We start from the raw sequence: 16,513 nt of genomic DNA, 5'->3' as shown, positions 1-16,513 counted from the left end.
CATCTTGGGGACTCCACCTGATCTCTTAAACCCCTCACCAACTTAGAGAGAAGCCCAGCACCATAACCAGGGCTTCTCTTGAACTTCCCCACATTAATCATGGCAGTCGATTCACGCGATACACCCCTATTGGTCCCACGGCCATCCTCCGATGACCACTCCTCCATTCGAGCCGATGAAGAAGAAGACGCCCTCTTAACCGGCGAGCATGCGGCACGACCAGAGTTTCGCCAGGGAGAGCGCCGAGGCTGGGCATTTTGGCGAGAAGTCGGATTATTTACGTGGGCACTTATCGCCACGATCCTGGTAATCGTACTGGCCGTGGTCTTCCAACACGAAACGTCGAAATCACACAGCCAGAAGGAGATATGGGGCCCCGGTGGAAAACCTACAGGCAAACGCAATTTGATCTTCATGGTCTCCGACGGCATGGGTCCAACCAGTCTTTCGATGACAAGGAATTTCCGCCAGTACACAGAGGGCCTCCCAGTTGACGATATTCTCGTTCTGGACCGGCATTACATCGGTACATCTCGGACACGATCTAGCTCTAGTCTTGTCACGGACTCTGCGGCTGGAGCGACGGCCTTCTCCTGCGGATATAAGAGCTATAATGGAGCTATCTCGGTGCTTCCCGATCATTCACCTTGCGGAACGGTATTGGAGGCCGCCGCTTTAGCGGGATATAAGACTGGATTGGTTGTCACTACACGGCTGACAGATGCTACGCCAGCGTGCTTTGCTTCACATGCCAACCTGCGACAGTACGAGGATAGCATTGCGGAACAAGAAGCCGGCGAGCACCCTCTAGGACGAGTTGTAGATCTGCTGATGGGTGGTGGAAGATGTCACTTCCTGCCCAATTCTACTAGTGGCAGTTGTCGAGCGGATGATCGGGATTTGATCGACGTGGCGGCCAAGAACGGATTCAATTATGTGAATGATCGGGCTGGGTTCGATGCGCTCAACGACGGTTCCCAAGCTAAATTACCGCTGATGGGTCTTTTTGCCGATAAAGACATTCCGTTTGAGATTGATCGCCGCTCTCAGAATGACGTTTATCCATCTTTGGAGGAAATGGCTCGCACTGCGTTGAATGCACTGAGCGAGGCAACGCGCGATAGTGAACACGGGTTTTTCTTGATGATTGAGGGTTCGCGTATCGACCATGCTGGTCATGGAAATGATCCTGCTGCTCAGGTTCACGAGGTATTGGCGTATGACAAGGCATTTGCTGCTGTTTTGGATTTCTTGGATAAGGACTCTACACCTGGCGTTGTAGTCAGCACCTCTGATCACGAAACCGGCGGTTTGGCAGCTGCTAGACAGCTTGGTGTGGAATACCCGAAATATGTCTGGTATCCAAGTGTTCTAGCAAAGGCCAAGCACTCATCTGAGTTTGCCGAAGCCAAGCTTGATGAATATCTCTCCGGAGCTGGTGTTGATGCCAAAAAATCAGACAAGAAGAGCTATGTTCGTGATACACTCTTAGATGAGTACCTTGGCATCGATGACGCCTCTGACGAAGAATTGGACGCCATCATCAATCCTCCAGCTGGAGTTGCCACCAAATACGTACTTTCCGACATTATCAGTCGTCGAGCACAGCTTGGATGGTCCACACATGGCCATTCTGGTAAGAAGCTAAATCCCAAATCCTCTGGTTATCATTGAATGTATACTAATGATCTTGAATTTGTAGCTGTTGACGTCAACATTTACGCATCCTCTTCTAGAGACTCCTGGCCACTCGTCGGTAATAACGAAAACACCGACGTAGGCGGTTTTCTTGCCGAGTATCTCGACCTCAAAGTTGACGAGGTCACCAAACTCCTCCGCAAAACAGCTTCATGGAGTGCGAACTCGGATGCCTCCACTGCTTCCCAAGGAAATTTTGATTGGATGGGCGATCCGTTAGGGTCGGATGTCGAGACAGAAGGTCTTGACACATATCATGGAGAATTCAAAAAGCGATCTTCCGATGACTGTGGATGTGGCGGACAGCACTAGTCTGTCATTACAATAATCCCTCTGCATTGCTTTTAATTTTCCACATTTGCCCCCATTCGGCGTTTTCGGGTATAGCATGAGAATGAGGGTGAGACTCTTGTACGGCCGGTAAAGGTCTTTGATATCACAATAACAACACATTCAAACTTTTCAAAAGAGCAACCCTTCACTTCACTGCCTTAGCTCTAATCAGCTCTTAACTATTCAACAAAGTTTTCACATCCGTTCCTATCAATAGATAGATGATCCTCCAAAACCAAAGACAGTGATACCCAATTTAGTATCAAACATAATCCAACCAACCTTGGAATACACCATAGGAATAGAAATCACGCAAACTTGAAGCCTACAGAAGCAGCCCAATTCTTACAAATATCTGCCGAGGGCGCCTGACACGATATACAAATCCCATCCACAAACCGCCACGACAAAATATTAGTACCATCCTTATCCCCATGAACCGCAAGAATCGGGGACCCCCCAACAGTGCTTCCAAAAGATAAAACACGAGGCAGACACTCAACGTCTGCAGCATCTGGAAGAGAATTCAATACGCCTTCCAAGTCATCATCGATATCATGATGGTGTAGATGGTTTACCATAGTACCGCAAAAAGAAGCCATACGGAAAGTGTAGTGCTTGCACTGCTTATGACATGTGCCATCGAAAAAACACATCTTGTCTTCTTGATAGATAAATTCTTGAATAAACAATCACTTAGACAGCTCAGCTCAATGGTTTCTGTATCTATTCCTGGCTTTGTTGCTTGGAATCAGGTCGGTAGGGCTAGTAGTTATGTGGTTTGTATAACGGGGTTTGGAGGATTATTAGACTTAATTGTACTAGAAGTTCATATTTGTTAGTGGATGTGAATTGCCTCTAAGTTTGGAGTCTGTATTATGATGGAATGGGGTTATACATTAACCTTTCTTTTCTATAAGAGATTCTTGAATATCTCAAGTGCTGAATTTGGTCTGGTAGATAAGCATGTGAAGAGTCAGAATTGCTATGGAACAACCAAGAATATATGTCCACATGGTATGAAAGGGATTTAGGCCTCAAGGCCGCGTGGTCACGACTAAGCATCAGCATCGGGTGATTGAAACGAATATAAGAAATCAATACCATCATAATAGTATACATAGTCAATCAGCAACTTGAGTTATTTGTCTCCTTGACAGCAGTTTTCCCCACGCAATGTCACAGACCAGAATAAAAGCAACCAAACTCCATGAATATTCAAGTTCTCACATCTCCTTCTTCAAGTGCAATTTCAAGTTCAAAGCACAAGATGGACACGGATCAACCAAGTCAGTAACCCACTGAATAATATTCGTTGCTCCACCGTCCTGGAACCCTTTATCCTTCATGACCAGGAGACCATCTGGAGCGACGAGCCGAGGTAAACAGCTAACCGGTTTCTCGGCCTCATCTTGCGATGCTTGTGATTCTTGCGACATTATCTCGTTGATTCGGTATAGCTGGTCGAGAAGTTCATTGCAGAGAGTATGGAGTTGGAATCGGACGTGCTGGCATTCATAGTACCAGATGGCTTTGTAGAGGCACATCGGATGGTTGAAATTTTTTTTGTTCTGTGAAATGAGTGGGAGGTCTTTTATGTTCTTAAGATGGGCTCAATGGAATTGTCTGGGTTTAAGGTGGGAAGTCCTGGGTTGAAAAGAACTTCAAGGGAGTAGGGCCAAGAAGTTGTGGTTATCTTGTTTTATTTTCTGAAGTTGAAAAGGAGGCAATAGGTGTACCCTAGTTGATCCTTGAGAGCGCATTTGGATTGTCTATAAATAATATCAATGTTGAATCCATCAAAGGCAGGTAAATAGCTGAGACAGAAGCGAAAGAGCAGAACGAAAGGATATGTATACCCATGCAGTAGAGAATATACAAAGTAAAATTGGGCTAGCATCAAAGATAGAGATTAAGGGGTTTAAGTTGGTCTTGATATGCGTCCTCTTCAAATTGTTCGTCAGATGCCTCATATTGACCAGGACCAAACGGGGATGCTGCAAGTTGCCATAACCACTTCTTATGTATCCAGAGAGAACTTGCGTGTACATAAGCCTGAGACCTTCACATGCCAGACCCACTATGGCGGCTGTATACAGGATATTGACCAAAGTACGGAGTGCATTCCCTTCTATATCTCCGATGCCACGTGGATACATGGATGTGGCGTGTGTCCACAGGTATTTGGATGAGGTTGTTGGGTTCCCAGCCAATGCGGTATAGTACACCCATCTTCCCGTGGCTTGGTGGATGGGTGCTTTGAGATATGTAGGTACCCTGCATGAATGACGACAGAGGCTTCAGTGTAACACCTGGACTTGCCAATAGATGCATGTACAAACAGTCTCTACAATAGATGGGAATTTATGTAGTTACAAGGAACAGTGAAGATCAAATGAATACCCAGAACAAGTAGTTGGATAGTAATATCAAATGAGACGCTAACGAGGTATTTTGAAACAAAAACCATGAAAGAAAATCAAAGCATTGAGATTAATGCACGAATGCACGAAGGCATTGAAACAGGACAATCACCGTAACATATCGGAAAGGGAGGTCTTCATTAAGTTGGATTTGTTCAAGTTGGGTTCAGTGACAGTCAAGAAAGAAATGGGCCCATATGGAAATAACCCGGGATCAAAATAATGTACTCAAAAAGATAAGAGTAAAAAGAATAAAATACAACAAGATAAAATCGGGGATTCAAATCCAATCAAAACATTTACAGCGTCACCAGACCACCAACAGCAACCAGGACTGCGAAGAGCGAGCCACTCAGGACACGGTCGCTGGGGTTGGCGGCGCTGCTGCTAGTACCTTGGCTGAAAGAGCTGGAGGTGGAAGAGGGGTTACCGGACTCAGTGGAGGTACCGGAGCCAGAGCCGGAGTTGGATCCAGATCCAGAACCAGTAGAGGTAGTGCTGTTACCGGCGCTACCGCTGCCACCGCTGGAATTGGTGGGGACGCTGTCGCTGCCGCTGCTGGTGGCGGAAGAAGAGCTGTTGGCACCGAGAGTGGGGTCGAGACCGGTGGCACCCAAGGAGCCCAGGATGGTGGAGTTGCTGGTCACTTCGATATCGGACTCCATGGCGTCGCTGGAGGTGTAGACGTATGAGGTGTTGCCCTTGGTGGTGATGCCGTCGGGGGTGGCGTAGCACTGCACGTCAACCTGGCCGATGGTAGCGTAGTAGTAACCCTTGTCCTTGATGTCCTCGCTGTCCCAGTCGATCTCACCACCAGCCCAGGCGATGGTACCCTCGGCGTTGCTGGACTGACCGGCGGGCCAGAGAGACATCTGGAGACGAGAAGGAGTCTGGGGGTATTGGTACTGCTTGGAGGTCTCGTTGTAGGTGGAGGACTTCTTCAGGGTACGCTTAACTTCGCCGTCGATGATCCACTGGAGCTGGTCGGGCTGCCAGTCGATCTCGTAAGTGTGCCAGTCGTCAAAGCTGTCATCGCCGCTGAAGGTAGCGTTGGCGCTGTTGTGCCCTGTGAATTTGAGTTAGTTAATCAGATCAAAAGGCATCTAACATTGCGCGCGGCGCGCAAACAAAGAAATATCGGAGTAAAGCAAGTCACGTACAGTCGAGAACACCCTGCCAGTAGTAATTGGTTTGCACATCAGTGAGATCGGCACCGACCCACTCGTAATCGATCTCATCCTTGACATCGGAGAGTAGGATGAATGCAGTAACAACACCCTTGCCGCGGCTGGACTTGATCTTTCCGGAAACCTTGCCGTACCAGATGTAGTGGTTGTTAGCGAAGAGAGTTCCGACAGATTCCTTGGGCATGGTCATGAGGAGAGAGCCATTCTCAGTCTTGGGGAAACCAGAGTAAGTCCAGTCGGCGTCGGTAGTGTTGCCGAGGTACTTGGTGTTCAAGACGGAGTTGTCGAGGTTATCCCAGGTGTAGCTCTTGCTCTGGCAGACAGGCATAGGAGCACACGCGTCAATGGCGAAAGAGGCCTGGGGGTCGCAACCACCCAAGCAGTATGCGCCGGTACCACACTCGCCATATTCTGTGTGGGGAAGAGAAGCATGTCAGGGACCAGGTTCCACAATCAGTTCGAATTGCAATGCATCATATCATGTATACTTACGGGAGCAGCAGGGCTTGTCCTTAGGACACTGGCTGCTAGCACTGCAAGTAGTGGTAGCCCAGGCCGTGGCGGAGAGGGCCAGGAGGGAGAGAGAGGTCACGAAACGGACCATCGTGTCAGATTGTGTACGGGTGGAGACGTTCGAGTATGCAAAACCAGAATGTACAAGAAAGGGGGTGTGTGGTGAGTTTTAGTGTGAGCGAGTGAAACAGATCGTAGAAGATCCAAGAATAAAACAAAACAAAACCACAGACAAACGAGCGAACTGGGTGATGGAAAAAGAAGAAATTAAAATAAAGGGAAGAAGTCAAGGCGAGGGCATCAGGAGAGAGAGAGAGAGAGTTCGGGGCTCCTTAAAGGTGACGGGGCAATGACAATCAAAGTTTCCAGCAGGAACTTTTTTGCATAAACAGCATCCAAGGAAATTGGAACAATTGGTGGAGTCAACACCTTATCATGAACAGGGACTGGCTCCACTTGGTTAGACAGGGACTCGTTAGTTCAGGGACTCTCAGGGCTCTTTGACTCAAGTGCTCCACTAATAACTGTGCACAGGTATTGATTGGCAGGCTGACAGTGCCAATACACGATATTACCCGTATTTACGCCAAGGGTCTGCCAATTCCCCGCGAATTGACTTTGCCTTTCTCTCTCTCTTCTTTGTGTAATCAGCCGATCACATTTGGCAAATTATTGTGGCAACATGAATATCTGTGTATTCGACAATCCAAAATAGATCCCTAGGTGAAGAAATCTTCCTAAAAATACAGTGGCTCGATCTCATTTCCTGGTTTAGGCGCGTCGTGATTACTTTGGTGGGTGCCGTGTGAGACATTTTGCCCCAGGTGTTTGTGACTAGCAAAATCAGAATGACCACATTGACACTGAATTGACTGGATTTAACCGGACTAAACTCTTCTGTACCTAGGTAGGCAATAGATATCGGAATGGTCCGTGGTCGACTACGATTTCCCAACTTCAAAGTGTTATAATTAGTGTCTCTTTTCACCAATAAGACTCCAGGGATCGTGTAACGCTTCCTCTTCCAGCTCCAGCAGCCCACCTGGGTACGGGTATCCGTACGGTACCGAATATGGCGTACCCAATCATATTCCGAGACACCTTGCAGTTGGGGGCCACCGACTCAATTTCAAGTGAGCCACACTTCGCTTCGCCAGGCTACAGGCAAATTTTTTTTGGTTTAAACAAGAAAGAAACAAGACCAAGACTTGGTGGATTAATAGAGTGGCGCCGTAAGGCTCGGCGCCCAAGACTTTTTCTCGTCCAAGGTTCTTGGCTTCAATGGATCATATTTCCCCAATAATACGTACTGAATGACCTCTGGAATAAAAACACTAGACCAGGGTAGCAGTCAATAAAGATCTACTCGTCCTGACATCCCAATTCTGCACAGGAACGAGGAGGAACTGTCGATCCAGTGTCGGGGTAACCTTATGCGCTCGTTCCCACCACTCGTTGAACGGTGCTGCGCACCCACACGGAGCTCCGGGGGGAGCTAGAGTGTTGATCACACTACGCACGAGGAAGTCAGGGGCGAAAATCAAAATACCACAATACGAGACTAATACGAAGTACAACCCATCTCCCATGCATTTGCTCTTCTCAGCAACCCCAGATATTCTTCTAGAAAAAATGTGATGATAGTGGCTGAGGCACCATGTTGATCTGTTGTGACCTACTTCCAAGTTTAATGTTTATTGCCAGCCCAGGAATGTGTCATTACATATGTCCTCCGTAAGGGGGAAGTGGATAGCGGTGCCTTGAGGAAACACAACAGTGCGAAGGAATCTATCTGGGGAGAAATTGTGCTACGGCTTGGTCTTGGCCCCAGGTACCAAGGACTTTTGGCGCGTAGCACTGCCCGTGTGGGTTTTGGGAGGATTTCTTATCGTAATTATCCCGTACTCAAATCTCCAGTTCTCTCGCTTCTATTGAGGTTAGCGCGATCTTGATAAGGAGCTCTACTACCCATACGTAGACGAATACCTCCGACCTTGTTTGACGTTGTCATTCCAGTTGAGGTCAGTATGCTGTGAGCTTGGATATTCTCCTAGCATGATTTATGACGAATGATATGATAGTAGCTATGCGAGAGTATAAGTCGTTGCTGTCCTAGTCATCATCAGAAAATTCCACCTAGCGAATCACGGCTACCCTTGTATGCAACTACCTATCCTGGTAGCTACAAGATGGGCTAGGAGCGAAATACTTGGTCAATGCAAGTTGTACCAATATGATCGACAATATCACTTGGAATGAGAGACGAGTGTGCAAATAGGTTCAATTGATTCACCTACTACTAAAAGGCACAGAGACAAACCGAGCAAGAGATACTCAAAACAAACAGTAAATTTCAATTAAATCAATGCAGAAACAAAAACCTCAACAAAACTCCAATAAAACAAGAAAAACAGGGAACAACAGAAAATCTTCAATCTGGCCTAAGTTGCATCCTGAACTCGCATCACATCCCTCCCAAATTCGATCCTAGAATGCTCATCATCTTTACTGAAAATAAAAAAATCCAATCAGTCTCAACATTGTCTACTTAGTCTCTCACTGATTTCCAAGGCAAACCTCAGAGTGGCGAAGACTTTTACTGTGAATGAGTATTGCTATGACCATTACCTTATGTATGGTAGTTGCAATCGGTCTTATGAGGAAGTAGTAGATAGTAAGTCCTGTTCAAGTAGACTATCAATGTATCCGAGCCAATTGTGACGCTGAAATTGGTCGAGTTATTAATTTGTTGGAAATGTGTACCGAAGGCTTTTACAAACACGGAAAATGATATAGTTGTATCGCAGCTGTAGGACTTCTTAGGAACCTTATAAGTATTGGGAAAATCGAGATCGAGCTAGCCGTTCACAGTCTTGTATCTTAATCTTACAGTACCTTTTCCTTTAGTAATGTACTTGGTGAGTTGTACTTCATAGGGTGTAATATCTAAGAATAGGTTCTTGTGCTTGTACTTACGATGACCCGCACCAGTGTCTAGAACGACAAGCTGGCTTCGGTAAGGGGTATCCGCCCCTTAAATTGGTTGGTAGGATCTAAGGTGCTTTGGCTTGTGTTGCTTAAGTTTTAAGTTGAAAAATGGTTGTTCAAGAATAGTAAGCTACGATATTACAAGGTAACGAGATTGGGAGTGATGGTTTGATGGAAGAAGAGAGTTGTGATCTTCTGGAATTGAATAGCTGGGAAATAGTCTTTTTCATCATTTTGAGTGGGCTTGAAGCTCATCTGAAGGTAAGATCTTGTTGCTGGCTAGCTCTTTGAAGCATTCCTGCCCAGCTCTTTGACGTCTTGGACCCCGAACCTGAAGCTATGAAGCTCCATCCAAAGATATTTCCGATGAAATAAGCTAATTCGCCACGTTTTTCAGTACTGCAGATTTGACTTACATGATTTGCTGATTAAAAATTGAGACAATCAATGTCTCTATCAATGGAAGAGGTACACCATGCCACAACGGCTTGATTCGTGCCCAAATCTTTGTTTTGATAGAAATAATTCTTGAATGAGGATAATTTTGTCTCACTAGATAAATCATATTACCGTATATTATTTGACCTTCAATTCAGACAAATTTTAATTCAGACCATCGACTGGATCAAAAAACGTAGGAGTTTCTGATATTCCTAAACGGAAAAGCACAATCTTTCATGTAGTCCGCCATATATCACCATGGTTTACTAGAATTGGAAATATTCTAGAAACACGAAAGATGAAACAAGAAACAAGGTAGCTTAAAATGGAGAAAAGAAGAAGAAAACTCCTTAAAACATGTCTCACCAATCTCAATGTTCTCTATCTTGTCTCATTTCCTATCGCCTTCCCCAATAAGATTCCTAGGGCTATGCTCTTCAGATAGAGATTGTTCCCGCAATACACAATAATCGCTACAACAATAATCAAGTGCATGGCATTTAACTTCTATGGAATTGTGCCAGATATGCGAAATATCTAAATGGTACTCCCAATCGTGTAAACAGCACGGAATCCTCTCGCCAGAACCAAAAGTGATGATACCACCCCAACTTGACGTTCGAAATCCGTACTAGGGTATTTTTCAAGTAAACGAGAGGCTGAAACAATGATAGTAGTGTAACTAGGATCATATAATGCATTTTATAAGTCAAAGAGTTACCATCCGCCATCACGCATGCATTTTAATATCAGAGTGCCGACACGAGAAACTCGAGCTGAAATTCTTCCGCTTTCAAATTCAAAGGAGCTTGGAGAGAGTAATATAGAGAAAGAGTTCCTCATGCGGTGACCAATGGCAAAAGTTGGACGTGGAAAAGTTCGTTGGCACGAAAGGATTTGTGTCAAGGTCTGTGTTCCAAGCCATGGCGCTGTATAGTTTGATATTGGAACGGGCATACATTCGAGGATTGAATTCCAAATCAAGATGTTGTAAAATAGATAAATGGGAACTCCAAATATGATATACCGATATATTGATGGTTGGGAGATGTGGTCTTCGGAAGTTGCGAGTGCAGGCAAATGGCCCCTTTTATGGCCCCTAGAAGGCAAAGCTCTCACCAAGTCGAGATGAAGCTCGTTAGAAGACAAGTGCTTGATCTCTGGGTAGATACTTGGATTTTTACTGTCCAGCTATTCGATATATTTGAAGATCCATATTAAAAAAGATTCTCCTGAAAGAAGATCCTCTATCAATAGATCTAACACTCGAGAATGCGTTGGCGCTGGAAATTGAGAGATGCACATATACAATGAGAAAGGCAGACAAGGCCTATGATTGTCTCCGATATTTATTCTCGGTTTTCAACCAATAATTGATAGAAATAGAAATGATTCATTCCATGACAAAATCAAATGTATGTAGAGATAGATTTCAACTCTCGATTGAGAATGATGCCAATTCAGACCATCTATGGGTCAAAGAATGGATTCGTGAACCAAGAAGTTCAAATATTCATGTGGTGTACCCTAGATTTGAACTCGGGGGTTCTCCAAAAACATAATAGCAAACAATGCAATTAAATCAAATAAGTTCGTTATATTTTCGGTGCACCTAGTCAATCCGAAAGAGGAGGGAAGTCGCGCACAAAGCTAGTAAAATGTTGCGTTAGTACTGATATCTCAAAAAAGAAGACAAATGAAACCTCTCCGGGAATAGAGACGGAGAACACATACTGTGCAGGGCACTCATAGCCAGCAGGGTTCTTGTTCAAGTACAACTGGTGATATTCTTCGGCATTCCACCACTGACCGGCGGGCGCAACCTCAGTGGAAACAGGTTTCTTATACCACTGCTCGCTAACCTTCTTAGTAATCTCCTCCGCAATGCTCTGTTGCTCCGCGCCATGTGTGTAGATCACACTACGGTACTGAGTACCAACATCCGGACCTTGGCGGTTAGGAGTTGAAGCGTCGTGCATACGATAGAAGAACTCAAGTAGCTGGCGGTAAGACACAATGGAGGGATCGAAGGTGACTTGGAGGGCTTCGGCGTCTAAAAGAAAGAAAAAAGATATTAGCGAACGTTCTCCACGTAAAAGCAGAAGTATATTATAGCGCGGCGCGAGATCTCCAGAAAAAGACCGAAGCTTTGGCACGAGTAGTCAATAGAACTTACGGCCAGTAGAGCCAGAGCAAACAGCTCGGTAGTTTGGATCAGAGGTCTGTCCTCCAGAATATCCAACCTTCGCATCCAGCAAACCCTTGCCGTTTCCGAAGTTCTTGCGGTATAGATGCTCGACGCCCCAGAAGCAGCCGGCTCCGACGGTGGCTTTTTCTGTGGTGGACATGTTGCGCGATTGGGATTCCGGGGTAAGAGAGAGAATCGGAGCGCTTTTGGAGAAGGGACGGGCGAGTCGTGAAAATAATGTCGAAGCGATCGGGGCGGCGAAAGTCATCTGCAGAAATTCTAGTGGAGAACGAGTGCCGGAAGTGGGGAAGGAGATTAGAAGTTGACGCGAGGCGGGTTCTGACACTTTTTAGAGGGAAACAAAAGTGCGGTGGGGGCTCATAAGCGGGATCGCCAGCTTGTCAGAAAATGACAGAGTAATTGTAAGGGCTTGAGGAGGAATTTCAAGAAGGATTACTATGATTCAACTTGAGCTAAAGCTGTTGCGCAGTGGCGTCATGCGAGTTCTGACAAAGCAACGCAAACACCAACCAGTTGACGACGATGTCCGGGGTTTCAAGGTGTCAAGATTTACCCGACACACTAGACATCTCTACTTACGGAAGATTATATGGTGGCAATTGCGTTATACTGGACAAGTATAATTTGAGTAACAGAAAAAAGGACGGTTCAAAGTCGTTAATGTACACTTTCGAAGAAAGAATATGACAAGTAAAGAAAAAAATGCGACAGACGCAAATCCACCAGCGGGCTAGACGTAGTCAAACGACACGAGAGAAAGAAGATAGAAAAATCGATAAAACAAGTATGAGATCAACCCATGGCAGTAGTACACCGAGAAGAAGAACTGGGAGAAAAAAGGGGAGAAAGTGGTATCTTGTGCGCCAAACCCATATCCAACTCCATCATAGTCACCAGAAAAGGCAAAAAGCAAAAAAGAAAAGGAATCAAGATAGAGAGCATCAGATATCTACCGCGATACACTGGATGTCTATCATGACGAGCGATCGACTTGTGGAGTTGCCATGGCACTCAGTCGCATGGCATCTCTGCTGGAAAGACTGGCATGTCGAGGTCGGATATCTCCTCCCAAGGTAGTACGTCGACCTGTATTCTTCATCACTGGTAGCGTGTGAGGGCTGAAGACTCTAGGCTTAGTTTCTACCTCTCGCTCACTTTTTACCATACGACGAGCCTGCGATGCGGTGAACATATTGTTCTCGCTCGGCGAGCTACCGTATGTGTTAGAGCTGGGGCTGCGTCGACGGTGGACGCGTAGAGAGTTGGCAGTTGGTCCGAAATGTCCACTGGAGATACGACGCATGGCGGAATTAATTTTGATCGCCTCGTCCTTCTCAGACTTCCAGTTGTCATTGCTTTCTGATTTACTATCGGCGACTGGGCTGCTCGAGAAATTTCCACTCGGGCTGCGCACGGCGATACGAGAAGGTCGTTCCGACGAGGCACGATTGAGGAAGCTGCTGCCCTCAATATCACGAAGGGGGGAGTTTCCAGTATCAGAAAGTGGAAGAGACGCGGTAGGGGGAGGTGCTAGAGGTGAGCTTCCAGCTCTCTTGGAAAGAAATCCAGCCTTGAACCGACTGTTGTTCTTCTGAACACTGAGCATTGAATCGCCGGATGCTGGGACAGGAGAAGAAATCCCCGATGGGCTAACGACCCGAGGGATGTTTCGTGGAATAGGAGACGACGATCGTGGTAAGACGGGTTCGGAAGTCTCTTCGGAGCTGAACTCATCAAAAGAGTCGTCCTTTTGGGGTGTGTTTTGGAACTCGGTCAAGGGAGCGTCTTCCTCATCATCCTTCCAACGAACTGACCGCTTAGTTGATTTAGCTTGTGACTTCTTTGGTGAAAAGCTAACACTTTTACGACCAGCGGCGGCCTTGCGGCGACGGGGCGAACCCTTTATGGGGGATGGCGGAGCAACATGTGCAATTTGAACAGATGGTTGGAGGCTCTTCATCGGTGGCGGCATGCTGACCATGCTGAACCTCTTCTTAGGCTTTGCCGGACTAGCTGGTTTGACTGGGCTAGCAGGCATGGCAGACAAGCTGCCATCAGACTTTACAAGGTTGGATGCCGCATTCGAACATTCTTCCAACATCTTGCCAAGAATAACACGCCCTTTTTGAATAGCCTCGGTTGCATTGAGTTGCATTATGTCTTCAATGGAGGACATCAATTCGAATTGTGCCTGAAGAAGAAGCTGCACAGCACCAGCTTCGCCAGCTTTGTCCTGTTCCACTACTGCAGACAAGGCCTCGCGCTCTGCATTTGATCTGAGAAGCTCGGCTTCTCTGTCCAAATTGGCGTAATCGCTAGCGTCACTAATATCGAAATCCTGCAGCTGTTTGGTCGCGTTTTCAACAGCCGAAATCATCGCTCGGTCCCATGTACTTTTAGATAGTCGTTGATGATAGTGGTGTCGGCTGCCCTCCAACTCGATAAGGATACCTTGTGCGGACTTGCGAATTGCCCACAAGTTTGCGATGCCCTCGCCGTCTTCGCGAGCGGCACAGACCGTGTCAAAGGCTGCGATCCAAGACGAGAGAATACCGATCCTGCGGCTGATCTGTCTTAACTTAAGCATATTATTGGTCTTCTCCTGTCTCTCTGGCTGAGCATGTTCGTATGCATTGCGGATACGAGCAACACCTTCACGCATAACTGCGTCTTTCTTCTCATTTTGTTTCTTGAATTTTACGAACGCCACAGTCTCTTGGTCCTTCTGTTGCGCCTTGAGTTCATTGATGAGCTTCATTTGTTCGTCAATCTTGACCAAAAAGTCTTTAACGTGGCGGTTGACATTGAACACATTTCGGGTAACCTTGGTCTGGATATTCTTTGCACGGTTGGCGTAGCGTAGCGTGTTCTGAGTCTCGTCGAAGTGCTGACTTGATGGACTAACGCAAACGATCATGACAGTTTTGCAATTTCCGCCGAGAGCAAACTTCAGAAGTCGAGTAAGCTTCGAATTTCGGTAAGGGATATGATTTCGCTTCCGAGGGTCACAGAGTGCATTAATGCAGCTACCTAGGGCCAGGAGGGACTTGTTGATATTAGCACCTTCAAGGAGGCGCTCGCCTCGGTTCTTCGTAGCACTTGCTCGTTCACTTCCCGCAAGATCGATGATACTCAGAGTTGCCATAGTATGAGGCTCATTCACATCGGCATTCCTATCCTTCTGAGCCACGTTGATTTGGAGGACGGCGTGAGATCGAGACGAGGTCGCATTGGCCTCAGTCGGAGACATGGTACGGCATTCATTGCCACGCATAATCATATCCATGACTTCCTGAACATTTTGTGGGTGGTGGCTTGACAATCCAGGCACAGAGACTGACTGGTTCGCATCTTCACGAAGCATAAGACCACCCTTTGCACCTGGTGGAACGAGAAGATCGCGAATAGTTTCGTTGTAAATTTCTAGGTAGGACAGAGAGATCTCGGTTGACTTCTCGCTTGATCGCTCATCGATTCGCTCGAAAAGCTCTTGCATGGTCAAGAAAATAATTCCAGGCTGCTGGGAAGTTCCTGTAATGGTATGGGTCTTTCCACAACCCGTGGCACCGTATGCAAAGACTGTCGCATTGTAGCCGTCGAGAACGCTATCGAGAAGGCCGCGAGTAGTTGACTCGTAAACCTCACCTTGGGAGGCATTTTGGTCGAAGATACGATCGAAGGCGAAGGTCTGATCCTTGACGCGCTTGCCATTGGGCACCACGCTCCTGGAAAACTTCTGGACCGGGTTGTCTTCGGGAGGGTCAAACACTCTGGTAGAATGAAAGTCAGCGGGGAAAGCTGTCCTGAGCTAATAGTCGATCGTTCAAGCTTGATACATACAAACATCGATCGTCGATCACCTTCACAATGGATCGAATTCCCTTTTGGTTCAACTTTGGTGCAGGGACACCTGCTAGCGATCCGTCGCCAAGGAAAAGAGGGCCATCATCGGTCTTGGTTATTTGAGCTGCTTCTCGGATTGTAAAAGGTCGTACGCGGACCGCGACCGTGATTGAAGAGGCGCCATCGGAGGCGGCCATGGTGGAAGATAGGGTCGAAAGCCGCCTGCACGTCGCGCTGCTGCGGGGCCGGTATGTCGAAGCCGTATCGCGACCTGCGTTCGGCAAGGCCTAAAGTTGGGGTTGTGGGTTGTCGAGAGTTAACAATGAAAGGGTGAAGAATGTGTGGATCTAATGTTGTATGGGGTTTATGGGATGCAGTATTCTCCGAGAGTCTCCTGGAAGCGATTTCATTTGTTGATAGGAGGGACTTGTTGTCCCCTCCTGGTTGCTCCCGGCAACCGTTTGATAGTGCCGATTAGCTTGTCTATAGCGTGGCATTTGGACTCGTAGCACTACAGCATTGGTCTATAAAACTGTTTCATATTACGACCACGCACTACAGCTCTTGTTATCCACGCACGTATCTGTTTCAGGTCCAATCTTGTGGGGGCAAAGTGTGATAGCTCACTTGGACAAGCTAATAATAGAAAGATTATCGGGTAAGATCTCATGAATGCTTAATGTCTACAATCTAGAGTGCCCCAGGACCCTCTATACTCTAATTTGAAAGAGAGTTGACATATTTCCTGCCCTGGACAAAGCATGTCCCAGCCCAGCTACTCGTAGTTGTTTTTACAATATCTTTCCTAGTTATTACCATGAAAAGCAGATCAAGAGCAACAGCTGTCATGGCTTAACCCTCATTCAAGCAACAGTAGT

At 46.6% G+C, this 16,513-nt stretch overlaps 5 protein-coding genes across 5 annotated transcripts; 1 reads left to right on the top strand and 4 right to left on the bottom strand.

Moving 5' to 3' along the window:
* Positions 1-99: 99 nt before the first annotated feature.
* Positions 100-2,010, top strand: N7478_003405 (alkaline phosphatase; the record flags this gene model as incomplete). The annotated part of the gene is made up of 2 exons (XM_056919619.1): positions 100-1,636; positions 1,703-2,010. 2 exons carry the CDS (start codon positions 100-102, stop codon positions 2,008-2,010), a joined length of 1,845 nt encoding a protein of 614 aa, XP_056782777.1.
* Positions 2,011-3,257: 1,247 nt separating this feature from the next.
* N7478_003404 (uncharacterized protein) lies at positions 3,258-3,578 on the bottom strand (the record flags this gene model as incomplete). The annotated part of the gene is made up of 1 exon (XM_056919618.1): positions 3,258-3,578. The coding sequence occupies one exon, from the start codon at positions 3,576-3,578 to the stop codon at positions 3,258-3,260; it is 321 nt and encodes a 106-aa protein (XP_056782776.1).
* A 1,175-nt stretch (positions 3,579-4,753) lies between these two features.
* Positions 4,754-6,245, bottom strand: utr2 (putative cell wall glucanase (Utr2); the record flags this gene model as incomplete). Its single annotated transcript, XM_056919617.1, has 3 exons — positions 4,754-5,520; positions 5,615-6,052; positions 6,134-6,245. The coding sequence occupies 3 exons, from the start codon at positions 6,243-6,245 to the stop codon at positions 4,754-4,756; spliced, it is 1,317 nt and encodes a 438-aa protein (XP_056782775.1).
* A 4,954-nt stretch (positions 6,246-11,199) lies between these two features.
* N7478_003402 (peptide-methionine-S-sulfoxide reductase) lies at positions 11,200-11,931 on the bottom strand (the record flags this gene model as incomplete). Its single annotated transcript, XM_056919616.1, has 3 exons — positions 11,200-11,233; positions 11,318-11,636; positions 11,760-11,931. 3 exons carry the CDS (start codon positions 11,929-11,931, stop codon positions 11,200-11,202), a joined length of 525 nt encoding a protein of 174 aa, XP_056782774.1.
* Positions 11,932-12,765: 834 nt separating this feature from the next.
* On the bottom strand, positions 12,766-15,832 carry N7478_003401 (kinesin family protein; the record flags this gene model as incomplete). Its single annotated transcript, XM_056919615.1, has 2 exons — positions 12,766-15,562; positions 15,633-15,832. The coding sequence occupies 2 exons, from the start codon at positions 15,830-15,832 to the stop codon at positions 12,766-12,768; spliced, it is 2,997 nt and encodes a 998-aa protein (XP_056782773.1).
* Between the last annotated feature and the right edge of the window lie 681 nt (positions 15,833-16,513).

This window comes from Penicillium angulare (genome assembly GCF_028827245.1).
Source record: "Penicillium angulare strain IBT 27051 chromosome Unknown utg000003l_segment0_segment0, whole genome shotgun sequence".
NCBI classification, from domain to species: domain Eukaryota; kingdom Fungi; phylum Ascomycota; class Eurotiomycetes; order Eurotiales; family Aspergillaceae; genus Penicillium; species Penicillium angulare.
Note: the sequence above shows the minus strand (reverse complement) of the source record. Positions and strands in the feature narration are given on the sequence as shown.